At 42.7% G+C, this 19,992-nt stretch overlaps 2 protein-coding genes across 7 annotated transcripts in view; one reads left to right on the plus strand and one right to left on the minus strand.

Moving 5' to 3' along the window:
• The window catches only part of CRYBG3 (crystallin beta-gamma domain containing 3), a 126,212-nt gene extending 110,093 nt beyond the window's left edge, over positions 1-16,119 (plus strand). Inside the window, exons 18-22 of one of the 2 annotated variants that reach the window (XM_055567876.1) lie at positions 3,837-3,976; positions 6,473-6,596; positions 11,607-11,765; positions 13,498-13,657; positions 14,449-16,119. In XM_055567876.1, the coding sequence (XP_055423851.1) occupies positions 3,837-3,976; positions 6,473-6,596; positions 11,607-11,765; positions 13,498-13,657; positions 14,449-14,537 (672 nt within the window). In that variant the 3' untranslated portion in view covers positions 14,538-16,119. Of the gene's footprint in view, position 1; positions 272-3,836; positions 3,977-6,472; positions 6,597-11,606; positions 11,766-13,497; positions 13,658-14,448 lie in introns of those variants that run through there. The other variant, XM_055567877.1, reaches the window with a different exon arrangement.
• Positions 16,120-16,202: 83 nt separating this feature from the next.
• The window catches only part of RIOX2 (ribosomal oxygenase 2), a 33,390-nt gene continuing 29,600 nt past the window's right edge, over positions 16,203-19,992 (minus strand). For all 5 annotated transcript variants that reach the window (XM_055567880.1, XM_055567881.1, XM_055567882.1 and 2 more), the window contains 3 exons: positions 18,472-18,560; positions 17,144-17,230; positions 16,203-16,519 (listed from right to left, as the gene is read on the minus strand). In XM_055567880.1, the coding sequence (XP_055423855.1) occupies positions 16,361-16,519; positions 17,144-17,230; positions 18,472-18,560 (335 nt within the window). In that variant the 3' untranslated portion in view covers positions 16,203-16,360. The remainder of the gene's footprint in view (positions 16,520-17,143; positions 17,231-18,471; positions 18,561-19,992) is intronic.

Genomic DNA, 19,992 nt, shown 5'->3' on the forward strand with positions numbered 1-19,992 from the left:
GATAGCAGAGGAGAAGCCTGATCACGTGTGCAGTCACTCAGGAACTCAGTGACTTGAGATGAATATCCATTCCTGACCCAGTTTACTGAAGGAAAATCAGTGCTTCCCGGGCAGCTTTTTCACACTTAGCTTACTGTCTCACTGCACACTGTGATGCTTGCCTTCTTTTCCAGCATATTCAAACCCCTACATCTGTACTGTCCAATACCATAGTAGTAATCACATGTAGTTTTTTAGTTGAAGTTAAATAAAACAAATTCAGTCCTTTGGTCACAGGAGTCACATTTCCTATGCTCAGTGGCCATAGGTGGCTGGTAGCTACCACACTGAAGAGGCAGGTGTGCCGCATGGCTGTCACTACAGGAAACTCTGCTGAACAGTGCTCCACACCCTCCGTGATCCTCAGGCAACCTTTGCCACATAACAAAGAAAAAAATTTTTTACATCTTTGTGCTTGTGTTTAGTCATTCAGTCTTTACATCTTTGTGCTTGTGTTTAGTCATTCAGTCTTTACCAGTTTTAAAAACCTGGAAATTTCTCAGCATCCTTTATCTTTCCTTATATTTCAGAGGAAGCATAGTTCATCCTTTTCAAAGTGATCCTTTCCCTCTTAGGGTGATTCCAGTCTTAGGTTCTGAACTGGGGATTGGATTTCACCTCCTCCTCTGGAACCCACCCCTCTAGCCTTGCCTTATTCAGATTTTTCCTATTGATTGCTGCTGCCTTCCACCATACCTGCAGGTGTTCACAGAGGCCACAACCCCTTTCCCTCCTTCTTTCTAAATATAGCCTATATGCCTCATCTCCAGTCTCCCCTACTTATTCCTCTGCCCTGACAGCCTAGATGCCACCCCTTATCTCTGGTGGATGGCTCCCTAAGCTCCCGCGGCATTGGTTATCAACTGCCCCGATTGCTGAACCCAAGCTGCCTTGTCACGGTTTCCCTCTTCCTCCACATCAGGGAAGAATTTTATAGCGAGGCCAGCTCTTCTTTCTGATTTTCTTCCCCCTTTACTTGTGTGACACGTCCTCTTCTGGCTCTTCTCCAGGTTCATTATCCTGCCTCCTCCACAGGCCCGCCTTGCATCACCACTCGGGCTGTGTGTGTCAGCACAGCTCTGTTCTCCTTCTGCTTCCCTGCCCTTTCCTGTAACTGACTCCAGTTATTACTCAGGTTCTGGGAGCTCCCAAATGATTGTCCCTACATTCGATCCTCTCTCTGAACTCCAGATCAAAGGGCACAGTGTTCACTGGGCACTTCAGTTAGGGCTATCCTGCCTCTGTCTCAACAATAAACCCTCTGGTTCTCAGTAAAAGTTCTTAGCTGCTGGGAGTGTTTGCTCTCCAGAGTTTCTCATATATGACAAATTGCAGTTGACTTTGTAAAAAAATTTTACTTATTTTGGTTGCTCTGTGGACTTCATTGCTGCACACGGGCTTTCTCTAGTTGTGGTGCACAGGATTCTCATTGCGGTGGCTCCTCTTGTTGCAGAGTTCAGATTCTAAAGTGCAGACTCAGTAGCTGCAGACAACGGGCTTGGTTACTCCACAGCAAGTGGAATCTTCTCAGACCAGGGATTGAACCCATGTCCCCTACACTGGCAGGCAGATTCTTAGCCACTATGCCACCAGGGAAGTCCAGGAGTTGACTCCTGAACAATATAGGGGTTAAGGGTGCTGACTGTCCACACAGTTGAAAGTTGGCATATGACTTTACTGTTGGCCCTCCATCTCTGTGTGTCCACATCCAAGGATTCAACCAACCTCAGATCGTGTACTACATATTTATTGCAAAAAATCCTTGTATAAGTGGACCCATGCAGTTCCAGCCCTCATCGTTAGGGTTGACCATGCCCGCAGCCACACTCCCATATGTTTTTCTCACTCTCTCCTTCATCTGTTTGTCTTACTTGGGCCCTTTTATCACTGTGGTAGTTTTTCTGGCCACCCCTTCTTCACCAATCCTGACCTTCCACACCCCCTTCCTGTTTTTAGGTCAGGTTCTTTTTCTTTGTTCTAGAAGATTTTTTCTATGTCCTGATACTTACACTCTATTTTCTTCACTCATTTGTTGCCAGATAAGTTTCCCCAAATCCATTTAAAGAAAAATACACATAAACTACATTTCTATACAAACATATGCATAATAATTACCAATTTAAATTTTGAATAAGTATTTCCATAGTTCAAAAATCAAAAAGGATCAAAGGCCTGCAATGAAGAACTTTGCTCCCACTCCTCCCTTTATCTTCTTAGATCCTAGTTTTCTGACATTAGCCATGGAGGTGCTTTATACTTGATTTTTTTAAGAAAAATTTTCATGTGTATAAAGCACGTATTATACATGGGTGTACATAAATTATTTTCCCTTCTGTACACAAACTGTAGCATAAAAAGTCTGCTCTTCTGCATTACTCTTCACTTTGTATTTGCTGCTAATGAACATATCTCAGAGATCTTTCGTAATGATTGCCTCACTCTTTTGTACAGTTGGATAGAATTCCTTCATAAATGCACCAGACATAACCCATGCCCTCATGATGGACTTTTAAGTCATTCTCCATCTTTGCTATTCCTAACATGGCTGCCAAGAATAACACTTTCGTAAGTCATTTCGGTCTTAGGCAGGTAGAGTGAGAGTCTGTTGCTGGACTGTTCATTTACTGTTGTCAGAACAGCCAGTTCCTGCCTATTGTATTACTTCCCATGTACCGGGTTACAGTTGGCTCAGCCCATTCCTCCTCCTCTGCCCAAATGCCTTCCAGGACTCCCAGCGCACAGTAAATGAGTCTGGTCTGTCAGGGGCAAGGAGAAGCAGGCAGCTCGATACACACTAGCAAACAGTGGATGCACCTGGCACCGTTTCCTGCCGGACTCGGTCTTTTGGCTACACTGGTTTACTTGCTGTGTCCCTAACATAGCTCATGCATTTCTGTCCCCTTCTTTGCACAGAGCACCTTCCCTCTGCTCTCCTTAGGCCTCTGCAGGTCACTGGCATCTTTTGAGACTGAACTCACACACCACCATGTTTGTGAAGTCTCCTTGATTCCTACAGCCTTCTGCTAAAAAGAATTTGGGCTTCCACTGGGTATTTTCATAGGGCGTCTCTTTTTCTACTCTAGATTACTTTACTTTACATGTCTATGCAGTTCTTCTAGTGTAGCTACTAGTTAGTAATGCCTCAAACATAAGGATGTTGACTTGATTTCTCATCCCACAAAAGTCTCCTAACATGGTTATCTTGTATACACAAATGAATGAAAAAGAGCAAAATTGATTCTGTTCTTATCTGACAAGAGGGGTTGGGGGAATAAGTACTTTTTATGTCGAAATCACTCCCACTGCTGTGCACTCTGGCTTTTTGTTATTATTGTTAAGTTAAAAATACCTTCTCCTCCCTCCTAGGAATACCTTTAAGAGCCTAGAGCCATGAAGTCGTATATCCTCAGTGATTATGCCTGTGACCTCCTGGGAAGAGAGAGTGCTGTTCCTTTCTGTGTTTATTCTGTGACCAGCTAAAAGCACTGGCAGGACCAAAAACATGGTCTGTTTTATAGCACATTCAGACCTTAATCTGTGACTGCAACAGGTCTCTATTTTTATTATGAGATTGACTGCTTTTCTAAAATTTCCATTTTAATTTACAAAAAAATTGAATAAGCATTATGAATGGAATCTAGTCTCATCACTGCAGCTTTGACAATAACATCATTAGCAGGTGCAGCAATCCACTATATGCATCTGAGAAGCAGTGGACCTAGGACACCCTGCACTGTGACTGGGATGTCACCGAGGTATAGCCACCCTCTGGTGATGCTTTCTCTTTTCTCTCTTAGGTTTTTGAAGAACCCTCCCTTAGCCTTTTTGCTCTGGAACACTGTGAGGGGAGAGAGTTACATCTAGAAGAGGCTGTGAACTCTGTTCTGAACAAGGACCTGCACTTCTACACCCAGTCCGTGTGGGTGAAAAGTGGACTGTAAGTATGGGGCGAGGGCCTGGCCTGCTTCAGTCACGGTGGCAGGTCAGCATTGCACAGGTGCTTTCTGTTCCCTGCTGCCTCTGTTACTTGGTGTGATGGTACTCTCACTTCTTTTCTGTCTCCATGTAATAATCGTAGTTTCTCTCAAATAAGAGAAGACTGTGGACTGTGTCCAGTATGCACTAGCGGACAGTGGTCTGGGAGGACTGCCATGTGTGTGTTCAGAGCATGGGTCCTAGAGTGGGTGGACCAGGTGACTGTAACAATTGAGCCCTCTTTCCTTTTGGAAGGAACCTAATTGAATCAGTGACCTTGACTAGATAAGAGACCATTACCGGCTTAAGACAAGTGACTAAAACTGATAGGGCTTTTTGTTTGGTGTTTTGATTTGATGTCTCGTTTATGCTAGAGCTGTTTTGTTCTAGGGCACTTATTTTCGTGCTCGGTGTCCTGGCTGAGCCAGCCTGCCTGCCAGTGTCACTGCTTATGTGGGATGTTGGGCAGGGTTGGTGCAGGTCATACGGGGCCTGCACTTTTACAGTCTGGGAAGATGACTCCAAGAAAACAAATGAAAAACGATGGGTACATAAATTAGGCATGAACTTGCATATTTATTCAGGACAGAAATGTTAAGTGGCCTGAAAGTAAGGGGCCCTGAAGTTGAAGCTCTCACGCTTGCTAGAGAATCTTCATCTCAGGCCATTTCTGAGAGTGCCTGTCAGCCTAGCCTGCCCCTCCTCCCACACCTGTGGTGTTCTGGTACCAAAAGTCATCCAAAAGAACACACATTGCTCTCTATAATTAATATAAGGATGCCATTTATGTGTCTTATGACTTTGAAACTGTGTGACAATCAACTCTCCTTGTTAAATTGTCTGGGGATGATGGAAGAGAAAGCCAAGACTATAAACTGATTTGAAAATGAAGTTTAACAGTTATATGGTTCTGGATTCTTTGTGAGAGAATCGGTACATGGGGTAGGAAGAGTGAAGGCTGTCTGAAGGTTTTCCGAGGCTACAAATGGCTCCCAGAATACCACTGCATGCACAACTAGCTGCCCTCAGTGACAGGTTTTGTTTTGTTCTGTTTAATCTGCGGTGGTAATGGGGCAAGCTTCAATGCTTTTCAGTTGTGAAATTCATTAGATTAATATATAAGGAGGTCAAGTTTATTAGAACCTATCTCAGTTTTATAATTGAGACTTCCCTGCCTGTCTAAAGACTCTACAAACCAGGAGAGGCAGCCCAGCCTCCCCATGGCCATACCATCCTGACGGTGCACCAGTCTGACAGTGTAGGCTGTGTTAGCAGGAAGGGGTGGAGGGAAGGTCGTCTGTCTCGCTCATCCATGCATAATTTGGCCAAGCCTGATCTCGGCTGTGGAGAGCTGCGGCTTTGTCTGAACAAGCCACCTCATCTTCACACGTCCTTTCTGAAAGCACTGTGTGCCGTGACCTGGGGTCCTGCTGAGAAGTGCAGTTTCTCTTGGTGTTCCCAGCTTATTTTCCATAACTGTGTGTCCAGCTTGATAACCACCTCAAGCCGGGCTCGGCAAACCTCTACAGCAAGGGGCCAGGTGGACTTTTCAGTCTGTTGGCCGGCCTGCCTCTGTCACCTAACGTCATGGTGCAGAAGCAGCCAAGGCCAATGTGGAAAGGAATGGGCATGACTGTGTGCGGTGGCGTAGGTCTCCAGGCTCCAGACATACTCCGTGAAGCCCCGGACACTCTGCCCAGTTGGAAAGCCCCTGGGGTCCTGAGAAGTATTTGCAAAAGGAGCCAGTCTGAAGAATTCAGATGGGATTTCTGTGGACAATTTTAAGTAGTCCTCGTGGGAGACGTTGTGGGAGGAGATGTGTCTGCAGAGGTTGCTAGAGCCACGCAGAGAGGCTCTGAAGGACATGGGACAGCAAGCCTAAGAGCAGGAGAGGAAGCCGGTATTTTTTAACTGGGTAATTAAGGAGGGATTATCACCTATGTCTGAATCTTAGAATGTTAGGGGGAACAACCTGGTATTATCCAAATAACACAGAATTCTAGAGCTGGAGGGAACCTTGTTTTGAAAGGAAGACAACGAGGTTCCTGCTGATCTTCTGAGCCACAGTCCAATGCGCTTTCTCTGCATCCTCTTTGGTTTTTCCACTAAAATACACATTTGGGACTCCCCTGGTGGTCCAGTGGCCAGGACTCTGCACTCCCAATGCAGGGGATCCAGGTTCAATCCATGGTTGGCGAACTGGATCCCACGAGCTGCAACTGAGAGTTGGGTGCCACAACTAAATATCCCACATGCTGCAACTAAGACCGGGCGCTCCCAAATAAAATCAGTAAATGAAAATAAACATGAAAATACCCAACATTTTTTCTCTTAATCACAATCTACAAACCTAGAAGTTGTTAACAAATGAACCCTATATGGTATAGTAAGAGGTATTTTTGATAAGAGATTGCTTTGTTTTAAGCATCCCATTTTTTTCTTTCCTGTTCTCATATAGGTGGATAGCTTATGAAGGACCCAATTTCTTAGGAAGACAAATCCTACTCGAGCCTAATGAGATCCCAAATTGGAGAGCATTCAGTGGATGGAAAACCGTTGGTTCCCTCCGTCCTGTGAAGCAGGTACAGAGAAAAGAACCATATGATCTAATAATATAGCTCAGTCTCCTAGTAGAAATTTCATAAACCACAGCATCTGAACAGTGGACCATTTAATTTAGTTTGCCATTTATGTTACAAGAGGATCCCATTAGGATGGGATCATAAAACTAAATCATAAAATTGTACCTAAGGTCAATGTTGGGTTTTAGCTTTGAGTCTTACGTCTGATTGACCTTGTTGTCTTTTCATGGGAAAATAAGTATCCTAAGCTCCGTAGCAAACAATGGAAACAACAATGAACTCTGAGAGTGCACTAGTTTCACCTCCTGAGCATTTGGCTCCCCCAACCCCGCTTACATAATACTCAGGATGGATCCTGGCAATTTAATGAACATAGTATTTATTGCACACCTACTGCTTGTCAGTCTTTTATGCAGAAACTTCCCACTGTTCTCTGGGTTCAGTCTCATCTCTTCAGCATGGCCTGTGTGATCTGGCTCCCCCTGGCTTCTCCAGCCCTGTCTGTCTCCCCCTCACACGCTGGCTCCATGCCGTGCACCAGCACAGAGTGCTTTCCCACACTTATGGGCTCTGTCTAGAAGTTTCTTCCTTCATTCTTTGCCTGGCTAGTTCTTTGTCCTCCTTTAAGTTCATCTGAAGTGTCAGGCCCTCCAGGAAGTCTCTCTTACTCTCTCTCTGAATCTAAATGACACCCTTAAAGACCTGGTTCTGTTTCTACAAGACACTGCCTGAGGTGTGTAATGTGTTTGTTGGATTGGGCACTTTCTAGCTCTACAACAAGCCCCACGAAGGGCTGCTCACTCTGCACTCCTGCCTCTCACAATGTCTGGCGCATTGTAGGCACTCAGGGACTATTTTTTCAGTGAAGGAATGAATGTATAAATGGATAAGTTGAATGTCTGATACTATGCAAAAAATAATTACAGAATATATATAAGGGTAGACATGATTTAGGCATTACTGGAGCTTACATTTTCATTGGGAAAACATGCCCAACTCAAAGCAGTCATATAAAATGCAAAATGGAGAGGGACCAAGGTAGCGGACTAGAAAGACCCTGAGCTCACCTCCTCTCACAGGCACACCTAAGTCACAACTGTCTGCAGAACAACCATGGATGAAAAAGAGGGACCCACCAGGAAAGATCCTCTACCACTAAAGATATGAAAAAAGGAGCCACTAGGAGTAGGACAAACAGATTTGCAGTATAATCAGATCACATCTCCTGGGTGGGTGACCCAATAATTGGAGAATAGTTCGTCCAAAGGAGTGAGAGTCGGAGCCCCGCACTGGGCACCCTACCCTGGGGACACTGCAGTGGGAAGAGGATCCCCCATAGCATTTGGGCAGAAGAACCGAAGAGACATTTTTCCAAAAAGGAAATGCAGATGGCCACCAGGCACATAAACATATGCTCAGCATCACTAGTCATCAGAGAAATACAAATTAAAAGCCATTATGGGATATCACCTCCCACCTGTCAGAATGCTGTTTATCAAAAAGAATGCAAAAGAGAAATTTTTTTGATGAATAGATAAATGGATAGACACACACGTGTGTGTACACACAAGCATGCACATATGTGCACACCATGCTCATTCCCACTACTGTAGTCCTGTTGGTTCAGATCCTAGCTCTGCCACTCAGAAGCAGTGACTTTGAGTCACTTCACTTCTTGGCATCTCAGATTTGTCACTGGTGAAACAGTGATCCCATTGCTTACCCCTCAGTATCATCATGAGGGTTAAATCACTGTAAGGATTGACACAACATCTGGCTCATGTTGTCGTGGTGACACCTTTATTATGAAAGGTTTTTATTCCCAATGTCCTTGGAGAGAACCAGAGATGCCCGGCCAAGGGATACTAAGCATCAGTGCACTTTCTGGCACAGTGTGTGGTACAGATCTTCCTGCATTGCATCTTGCTTATTCCTCAGTCCTGTCACACAGGATGATAGGGAACTGCCCTGAAAACCCATGGGGGAAAGGCATGGCAGAAGTGGGATTTCAGTTTAGTTTATATATTAGTAGTAACACTTAATCCCATGTTGTTAGAAACTCTGGAAGCCAAGTTGGATGCCGAGAATATTTCCCTCACTTTTGAAAGGGGGTCCCTTGCTGGGAAGGATGTCCCTGGCTGTTATTTAAGATAGCTAGAACAGTAGCCTCTGATTCTACATAGAAGTTTTTTTTAATAACATTGTTACTCTTCTTGAATTGTGTATTAGGAAATTATCCCTAAACATTTCATTTCAAAATAATACTTCAATACTTTCCATTTGTTTATTTAGGCCACAGCTTTGAAAACCAGCAGAGGAATTCTAGGTACCTATAACAGTATTGAGTCTTTTGTCCACTCACTCACCAAGCCCGACCCTGCTTAGCTGACAAGATCAGGCGCATTCAGGGTAGTTTGGCCATGGATGGATGTATTATGGGTCATAATTCCTCTTTTTGGTAAGCCTGTTGGCACTGCTTTGGCTTATATTATTGTTTAGAAATTCAGGAATCATCAAAATGTGATCCTCTGAGGTTGGAAATTAGGGCTTCAGCAAGGCACTTACAATGCATATCAGTGCTTTAATGTATAATCACAGAGAAGTCAGACTACAAGTGCATAATAAGGGTGATTATTACCTTCAGTTCAGTCGCTTAGTTGTGTCCGACTCTTTGAAACCCCATGAATTGCAGCATGCCAGGCCTCCCTGTCCATCACCAACTCCCGGAGTTTACCCAAATTCATATGCATCGAGTCGGTGATGCCATCCAGCCATCTCATCCTCTGTTGTCCCCTTCTCCTCCTGCTCCCAACCCCTCCCAGCATCAGAGTCTTTTCTAGTGAGTCAAGTCTTCGCATGAGGTGGTCAAAGCACTGGAGTTTCAGCCTCAGCATCAGTCCTTCCAATGAACACCCAGGACTGGTCTCCTTTAGGATGGACTGGTTGGATCTCCTTGCAGTCCAAGGGACTCGCAAGAGTCTTCTCCAACACCACAGTTCAAAAGCATCAATTCTTTAACAGTCAGCTTTCTTTATAGTCCAACTCTCACATCCATACATGACTATTGGAAAAACCATAGCCTTGACTAGACGGACCTTTGTTGGCAAAGTAATATCTCTGCTTTTGAATATGCTATCTAGGTTGGTCATAACTTTCCTTCCAAGGAGTAAGCGTCTTTTAATTTCATGGCTGCAGTCACCATCTGCAGTGATTTTGGAGCCCAGAAAAATAAAATCTGACACTTACTTGAGCTAATTGATTAAAAACTGTGATGTCTGGTCCTAACATAAGTGGAACTGTCCTTTGTGAAGGTCACACCTGTTTTCTTACATGTACAAGGTAAGGAAACTGTTGTAAAGAATGTAGTGAAGCCTCCAGAATTAATAACTGCAGGAGATTTATAGAATTATATGATTCATAGACTTACAAATTACAGGAATTTAAATACCTTACTGTTGCACTGTGAATACGGAAATAGTGGTTTGAAACAGTTAAAACACTTTACCAAGTAAGAGATCTTTTTCATCTGCTTTACATTACCAGATTTAAAAAACTGTCCTTTTATTTGCTTATTTAAGTGCCCAGAATGTTTATTTCCATAGGAACGCTAAACATGACACCAATTTACCAAACTTCAACTAGCCTCACACTGATCCATCTTAAACTTCAAAACAGAATATTCATCGGTGGGCTTACCATAATGCCTTGTTGCACTTCCCTAGCTCTTACCTTTCTCAGCTTGAAAAGTGCTTCTTTATTCAGTAACAGATCATGTGTTACTGGTATTTGACAAGGTTCTAAGTGGGATGCCAACATCTGATCCAAGACAGGGATATTGAGTGTCCTATATTACTACATTAAGACTGGAGGCCTAAGTCCTGGGGCTGAGAGTATAGTTTCTGTGGTGCTTCAGTCATGTGCTTTGTTCTTTTATCATTCTATTCCACTGCCAACTTTGGAATCGGTCTTTTATTCCCCATGTCTCAGAGTAATGCAGAGTAATGAGTGCATCTCTGCACAGGCCTTACAGCATCAGGGTGAATAGGGAGGGTTTTGGCACAGGCAAACCTGGTTTTTCCATATCTGTGTTACCCTTATTTGTAAGAATGCAGGTCATAATTATACTTTGTTTTTCCTGTGGTGGTTTTTTGACCATACCCTGCCAACACGCAGGATCTTAGTTCCCCAACCTGTGCCCCCTGCAGTGGACCTGTGGAGTCTTAACCACTGGACCACCAGGGAAGTCCCTTGTATTCTCTTAAAGGGTTGTTCTGTTCATTAATTCTGATAGCATTTAGGACTAAGTCTCAATAAATAGTAACTGTGATCCTTAGAGGCAAGTCCTAGACTTAGTATCTTATTTGAAAACTTTCTATATATTCCAGGCCCAAGAGATGAAATTTTTTGTTACCCAATTTTTGAGTAGCTACACAGTGATCACCTATATGCAAGGTCTCTTTCCTTGAAATATCAAGGTGAATTTCAACAAAGTATAAATAGAAACAAAAAAATTACTAGAGGGCCCTCAGCCACCTGGGCTTTTCACAACCTCCCATAGCAGTCATTTGGCACTTAATCATAGCACAAGCCAGCGTGTCTTATTATTGTACCTTGCCTGCTCAATTGTTATTCCATCCATGGAGGTAGTACCTTGCCCTTATTCTTACTCCCCAGCCTTCCCCAGACCCACAAGGACATAGTAGTTACTGCATGAACCTCATTAAGTCCCTAATTCTGCATCCACCCCTTGTCATAGCGGAATGTGAATGAATGAAACTATTACCTTTCACCCTCCCAAGAGTGTATTTCAGAAAAGACAATAGAGACTGTACAAGTGAAGAAGGTTATGTGCTCAGTGGTCTAAGGGTTTTTTAATGGAAAATTTGAAACAGATATAAATAAGCTAAATTCTGTTTCCTCTCACATGTTTCCTTCAAGTTTTCCTTGAAAAGGGCTGATTTCCAGATTCAAAAGATATTTTTCTAACCGGCTCTGCCCCTCCTGCCACAGCCCTCAGTGTACATCAGAATAAGGAACCGAGCCCAGGACGGGTACCTGACAGTCACGGGAAATGTGGCCGACACCAGGGCAACCTCTGTGTGCATCTCTCCCTACAGCGGGAAGAATACGCAGATCTGGCACTACTGTCGAGGACTCTTTAAATCTAAGGTAACCAGCCCCACCAATCGTATAGCTTGCTTGTTGATCTTTGGTCTTGTAGAAACCAGAATCTTCCCAAATCAAATGGCATGATACAATTAATGCAACTTCCTATGAATAGTTTGCTGCATGATTATAAAAGCATTGACATATATTACTGAAGTGAAATGGCCTTACAAACTAGACTTTCTATAGCCAAAAATTTTGTTTTAAAGTAAAAAGACTAATATATACTAAATGGATTTTTTAAAACTAGTGATAAAATCATCGCACCCAAATGGATGGTGTGCTTTTCTGAGATGCTTCTTACGCTCTGTGGCCCAGATCAATTTAGCTGTCTTTGTGATTCCAAACATGTTGAATTGAACCTTTCTCATCTTCAAAACAGGCTTCCCTGGTAGCTCAGCTGGGAAAGAATCTGCCTGCAATGCAGGAAATGTAGGTTCAATCCTTGGGTTGGGAGAATCCCGTGGAGGAGGGCATGGCAACCCACTCCAGTATTCTTGCCCATGGACAGAATCCCCATGGACAGAGGAGCCTGGCAGGCTACAGTGCGTGGGGTTAAAAAGAGCTGGACACGACTGAGCAACTAAGCACATCTTTGAAACAGATAATGAAGGTAGAAGAAAGCTGCTGCTTTTGGAGGAAGTTTAGAAAATAAAATTCAGGTTTCTTTGTTTTTCTGCACCCTTTCTATTATGTTTGATGGTATGGGGAATAAGACACCAGTTTTATTATATCACCAGTGGATTATCAACCTTTTTCTCATGCTTCAACAGAAATGAAAAGCACTTAAACGTAATTATTGTCTGGGTATCCAGCACATCACCCAATGTTTTTATAAGAAAAACAAGCTCGACCTTATATATTTAAGCTAAGACTAACTTAACATTTAATCCTAATTCAACAAATCTTTATTTAACCATCTGTTGTCAGATCTGGATGTTCTTTTAAAAACAAATACCTCAGGCTTCCCTGATGGCTCAATCCAGTCCACCTGCAATGCGAAAGTGAAAGTCACTCAGTCGTGTCCGACTCTTTGCAACCCCATGGACTATACATATAGAGTCCATGGAATTTTCCAGGCCAGAATACTGGAGTGGGTAACCTTTCCCTTCTCCAGAGGATCTTCCCAACCCAGGAATCGAACCCAGATCTCCCGCATTGCAGGTAGATTCTTCACCAGCTGAACCACAAGGAAAGCCCAAGAATAAAGCCCAAGATCCAGGGCATCTTCCCACCCCAGGTTCAATTCCTGGGTCAGGAAGATGCCCTGGAGAAGAAAATGGCAACCCATTCCAGTATTCTTGCCTGGGAAATCCCATGGACAGAGGATCCTAGTGGGCTACAGACAGGTGGGATTGCAAGAGTTGAACACGACTTAGTGACTGAACCACCACCACACTGAGACTTACATGATTTCTAAAATGATATGTGATTTTCTGACACTCATCTGTACCATGGAAAATTATGATTCCTTCCAACCACAGCAGTTTGAGGTTCAAGGGATCACAGGGGAAAAAAAAAGTACCTCTAGTTCAGTAGGTTTATTTCCATACTATCGCCTTCCCTTAGCCATAACAACTTAAAAAACTGACTGAGATTATAATTTTAGATTTAGGTTTAGGTCTTGTTTTCTTTTTAGATGGGCTTGTCTGATTTACTCACATGAAAGAAAAAAGACTCAATCCAACTGATTTTAGCAAATGTAGTACTGCCAGTGTATTTCTTGACCTTTCAGGCCAGTGACACATGTCTCGATGTCATCGGTGGTCGAGACACACCTGGAGCTAAAGTCGCCCTCTGGACCGAACATGGGCAGTTCAGGCAGAAGTGGAGACTGAACAGAAATGGAACCATTAGCTCCTACCTCAGTGATCAACTGGTCCTTGATGTTAAAGGTAGGCCTATGACAAAAGCCAGTGTGTTGTGTCCTTGGATATTCATTTTGAATTCCAAACCTCCACGTCCTCCTGGGTAAAAGAAGCTCTTATGTATAAGGGAAATATTAAGTCATTTTTAATTATACTTGAAAAAGCTGATATGCCATTTTAACAAACAACAAGCAAAGCAATTAGCTATAGGTGGATCAAAAGCCTAAGGACCAAGCCTATGAAGGTTCTTATCAGTACAGTGGTAAAATTTTCATTTGCCATGTGATCTTTGAGAACATTTCGAAATTTGAAGCATTACCAACTGTAACATGTCATCTGGTCCCTAAAGAAACATCTCTGACTTTCTGTTCTGAATTGTGTGGTTCTTAAAATTTATAGTAGGTATCATTTAAACTCACTTTTGAATTCAACAAGGTCAGGGCCAATATTATTCAGTGCTGTTGCTCTAAGTGGGTTAGTCACAGCCATTCTTGGTGTAGAAACAAAAATGCATTGTGACACTGAGCTAGAGTGTGCTCAGAGCACTGTGCTCTTAAGAATCCCATTGTTAGGGCACATCATTTATACATCTATATATTATACTGCTTAGCCTTTCAATCACTCCTGTGAGGTCTGGTTTAAGGTGAACAGATACACCTGTTTAACCTCAGTTTCCCATTTCAGACCATCCCTTTTATAAAGACATAATGAATCTACCCCACCAGCAAGTGGCCTGAACGAAAGCCTTCTGACAGTTGTGAAACTGTTAAGCACCTGTGTGAATAAATTAATCTTTCCTTTTGGAATTGCTGTTTTAGGAGGAAATTATTATGACAAAACTCACGTAATTGTAAACCAGCCCCTGGAGGGAGAAGAAACACAGAAATGGGACATTGAAATATTGTGAGAGAGTCCACAGTGTCCCTGGGAGAGCGCGGAGGGAGGAGGGCCCTCATGCCCTGTGGAAACGACCTGCCCATCCTAGGCTCTGGGACCACTGAGTGGAATGGGCTTCTCCCCCAACCATGAAGACTGTTGCTCTTCACCATGAAAGAGCTCAAAATATGCTTGCCAGCTAGTCAACGTTCCTGTGAAGAATGCATTAGGATGTCTGTGGAAAGTTCTACTCCCGCTTGATCTCCAGCTTTGGTGAGCAGGTTTTTTTGAAGTCTGTTTTCTCTTTTTACCAAACACAAATCCTCTTCCCAATAGTTACAGGACACTGCTGATGCTATCACCCTCTATTAGCTATTAACAACTAAGTGTGTGGTTGAGTGCCAGGCACAGGGAAGCGAAGTCCTACAGGTCAAGTCATACTTTTAAGAAGATGAATAATTTTTTCGCAATATCTGAAAACATAGTTAATAAACCTTACTGTTAAGCTACTGTATTAGATACGCATTAAAAGTTCTCTCTTGAAGCTTTTATATGAAGTACCATACGTATTCACCTCAGCAAGTACAGGAGTGTTTTCTGTTGCTATTTTTTGCCTGATCCTTTAAACTAAAAATGCACAAATAGCCGGTGGCTGTCCCTTCTCTCTCGGATGACAACACTAACCAGGGGTCACTCCTATCCTGGTGCTGACCTCACCTGATCTACCCTCAAGTGTTTATAAGGAAGGACTCTGTCACCTACGTATAATAAATTTTCCTTTGCCTAAAGTAAAGGGAAATTTTAAGTTAAAACCAAGTAGTATTTCAGCCTTAACTATACCATTTTCCTTTACAAACTGTGACAAGAAACTCAGTTTTTCACTTCCATTTTAAATAGCTTTCATTCAAACAAAATCAGGTAGGATATTGTCTTGGACTTAGTCTCAAGTAAGCATTACCACCGTCACTACAGAATTCTCAAGCATTTTTCCCTCCTAAGTTGGTTTTAAACTTACACTGAGATAACTGTTCTCTTCATCCCCAATTTTTGCCAGTAAAGCTGAAAAATGTCTGCTCTATTTTTCTATAGAAAGATTAAATTTTCCAGTGATATTTTTAAAAATATCAATCTATATGCACTTTAGAATGTAAAGTAACAGTGAACTGTTTAAACTCAAAGACCCACTATTTTGATTATTTTTTATAGAGACTTGGTCTTTCCATGTAAATATTATTGGGGATTTTTTTTCCTTCAATCTCAGGCTCTTTCGTAATCTTTCAAACAACACCTGTAAAACACCTTTGCCCATAGATGTGAGTGCCTCTTATTAAATGCGGCAGTATTATTTAATGAAATTTGTTTTAGGGTAACTTTATTTTAATGGGGGGGGGGGGCTTGTGTATACACAAAGGTATGGTATGTATATTTTCACTGTAAAAAACCAAGTTAAAAATTTTTCATGTTAATTGTTGTTTAAAATTTTTCTAGAGCCAGTGAGGCTCTTTAAAGAAGTTATTTCTTCCAAAGAACACCAGGTAATGACAGTTAAATTTACATTTATTGGAGCTGTGCCTTTTCTACCACACTGGATTAAATAAACTTGTCGAAATATGGCTTTTGTCACTTTCTGGGACATTGAGTAACTTGCTGTTCTTCTGTGTACATCTGTTAGTACATATGGCCAACTGATCACCTGTAAGAGGTAGATCTCATTTTATTAAATACACAGGTAAGGAAAGTTACATTCATCGTGTCCTTGGCTCAAAGCAACAGGAGTCCCCAGCACACAAATCTCTGCAGAATCAAGTGTCCAGTATTTTACATATATATATTACTATTAAAGCAGCAAAGGCACTAGACTACTTGGATTAAACATTCTGTCCAGAGGGATAATACCAGGTTTTGCTTTTCCTCATCTGTAGTCAGCTTCAGGTCCTTGACAGAAATAGCTGAACTGTTCCAAATTTGCTTTAGTGCATCCATATGTGATAGAGGAAAGCGAAGTCCATAAGACTGAAAAAAGATAAACCAGTCATTTAAGTGGCATTTTCCATAATTCTCAATGCATCATTACTGAGATCCTTCATAAGAATGAAACTTGTTACAGGTAAGCTATTTATAAAAACAACAAACTATAATTAGATAACTTATAAAAGTCAATGATTCCCTTGTGAAAACTCATGAAAGGCCTGTTAGTCATTTGGGGCTTCCCTGGCAGTCCAGTGGTTAAGACTCCACCTTCCAACGCAGGGGGCACAGGTCTGATCCTATAGGCTGTTAGGTGTGGCCCCAATTTTTTTTTTTTTTAATTGCAGAGAAACAGCCCCTACTTGCCAAATCAAAATACATTAGAATTAAAGTCTTAAATATTAGTCATTTGAAATGCTTCGTATTTGTTACTTTACACCTCCCCTACAAGGCCACAGGTCCCATGCCAGTGTCTTTTAAAGTGGGTACAGGTGTTTATATATTACAGAAATGTCTGACTTAACATTTCACAAATTGCCAGCCCTTCACAGGGATAGTTAAGCCCACACTGCAGTCACAGAAAAGCCCATTACCCATACATCAAAGGTAAGAGTCCTCCCACCAAGCACCAAACCAGAGCAAAAACATGCATTTTGGGTTGGAACAAACCTCTGTTTCCTCATTTCCCATCATGTGTGTGTCTCTCCTATTCTTTAAAGAATGATAGACGTAAACCATCTCCCCTCGAGTTTCATCCTTCAAAAAAAAAAAACAAAAAAAGCTGTCGACAACAAAATACTGACCACTGGGATGCTAGGAGGCCTTTCCAGTAGTATAGGGCAATACCAAGAAAAATCTCAATGCCTCAGTGCTTAAGTGAAATTTATTGAATACTAAAGAATCTTTCTGGCAAAAAGTTGAGATATAAACATGTAGATACATAAAAACAAGTTATAATGACTATTTTTTTAATAGTTGTCATAGATTACTATCTGTATGTAGCAAATAAGCACTTGTAAGTCCTTTTTTAAAAAGATAACAGCCCCTTCAGAAACTTTAATGAAAAAACCATTTCTATTTCAACTTACCAATGAAACATTCAGGTTACTTCATTTAACCATACCAGCAACTCTTTGTGCATCAGAAAAATTTAATATTCCTAGGTATACATAAATTTTCAATTCATGAACACCACAGAGTAAATATTAATTCTAAATACCAGCCATGTGATCTATAAAAACCTTCCTTCCACTTATAGTAGGCTTCCCCTCCGTGTCCACCCTACATAGGGAAGTTTACTGTCTCTTCCAGCACCTTGAGTCATTCCCTGTCCCCTCTTAGATGAGAATCAAACACACTGACCTAAAATAAACGCCTCAAACTGATTATCAGAATAACTAGCTTTTAAAAAAAAAAAAATGAGGCTGTGGGAGTATATAATCTCAAGGTTTCCATATATGTTATAAAGTTTTCACCAGGTTTGGCCCTGATGGCTAGAACAGTCTGGTTATGGAGACATCCAGGTGCCCCTGACTCCCAACCTCGCCAGTCATTCATGGGCCCCTCCCAAGAAAGCTGATCAGGAGGACCAGGGTGAAGCCACCAGGAATGGGAGAATTCCCAAGGGCTTTAGGGTTGTGCAGGGCACTTTCATAAAGGCAGAAGTCCCACACCAGAGGAAGACCAGAAACCTATACTGATAATTTGGCAAAGGCAACCTAGCCCAAATTAGGAGGCAGAGACTAGACATTAACCGCTAACTAGGGGAAGAAGCAGAGTTCTGTGGGGCTAAGGACAAAGCTTCAAATGCTCAACAGGCAGGAAACTTCGGAACCGGAGCAGTGAGATCTGGGCATAATCTGATCTAGAGATATGGGACTGAACTGTGAGGAGGAAGATTCCCAGAGGAGGTGGGCAGGGCCACCTGTCAGCCTGATAACCTGAGGCCCGCGATGGACGTGCCTTGAGTGGAACCCTCTTCCTTTCTGGATACTCACGGATGGGTCCTGATAGGGTCCTGTGGTGAGAACCACGTGGTCTCTAAACTGCAGTCTCACTGTGCTGTCCAACCCCGGAAGTTGTCCACCTAGAAAACCCAGAGAGAAAGCAGGCTCAAACTTGTTTGCAGGAGCAACTGTTTGGGAAAATTAGTTAACAATGTGCAGGTGAATCCAAGCATGGGGCATCTGCTCCAACTCAGATATTCACAGTGATGTTAAAAATACTGCTTACATCCCAATGGACCTCATCCTTACACTGAAGACAGATGTCAACCAGATAAATAACAGAAGTTTCTAAGTTCATTAAAAGGCTATCACCAGTACCCGGGGAGCACACACGATCACAAAAGACTGGGCCACCCTGCCTTCTGTGTGGAACGCTCTCACCGCTCCAATTTCTGTCCCTGGCTTGCTCCACATGTGGACTCTGAAAGGACTTCCTGAGCTCAAAGTGCACCATCCCTCCAATTACCAGTTACATGACCATGGCGAATTATTCAGTCTAGGTAGGTCAAGCGCTGTGTCATTAAAAAAAGCCACCTAATAAAGTGCACAGGAACAACTCTCTTTCCTAGATTGGATTTAACTTAGTGAAAAAGCAGCCACTACAAACAGACCAGCCTGACAGGCTGATCTGGTTGGAGATAGAGTTGAGGGAACTTAATATTGACAGTAAGGGCTAAGACAAGGAAAACTGGGACATAAGCTGATGCTCAGAACTGAACTGTTCTGCTAAAGATTAAACCATGTGCTGGGAAAATTGCTGTTTTGAGTGGATGCATCAAAAACATATTCTAAACCCCTCCCCACCTCAAACTACAACAAACATGTTCATAGAATGAATGTTAGAAGGGACCTTGTAGATTGTGTCTCGCTGGTCCTCCACGTGTGATGGATAAGGCTTTTTGAAAAGTTAGTGAAAATGAGACTCTCCCTCTACCTGACCAAGAGAAGCAGCCTGAGAGCCAGCCTGGCACTCCCAGCTGTGTCTCCCTGTTCTGCTGAACACAGGCCATTCTAAAGCACCCCAACATTAAACATGGCCACGCTGTGACTATGCAAGACAGAGAAAATAGAGACCACTTCATCAACAGGCAAAAGGAAGGACACTGTCCAGACCACGGGACTGACCACAAGTGCCCCATTCCTGGCTAGCCTGAGGGACTGCTGCTGCTTTACCAGTGGTCACTCCATCCTCACTTCACTCCTCCTGCTACCAACCATAACCAGGATTTACAGGAGACCCAATCTGAGAGTCTCTCTTTCCCAACAGCATCCAACCCAGAGCAAAGCCCGACTTCCTGAACCCTTTTGAAATCACCTAACTCAAACCCAAATCCTAGAAATCCTTCCCTGCATTCCTTTTACTGAGATGTCTGCAGTCTCCAGCAGCGTGCTATCTCCCGTTACAAGTCAATAAACCCAGCTCTGTTAGACTACAGGAGCATGGTATAGACTGTGCCCCAGAACACTGGTATCACCATCCACCCAGCAGTCTGTCCACATCATCTGTAACTT

Source organism: Bubalus kerabau, chromosome 2, assembly GCF_029407905.1.
Source record: "Bubalus kerabau isolate K-KA32 ecotype Philippines breed swamp buffalo chromosome 2, PCC_UOA_SB_1v2, whole genome shotgun sequence".
NCBI lineage: Eukaryota > Metazoa > Chordata > Mammalia > Artiodactyla > Bovidae > Bubalus > Bubalus kerabau.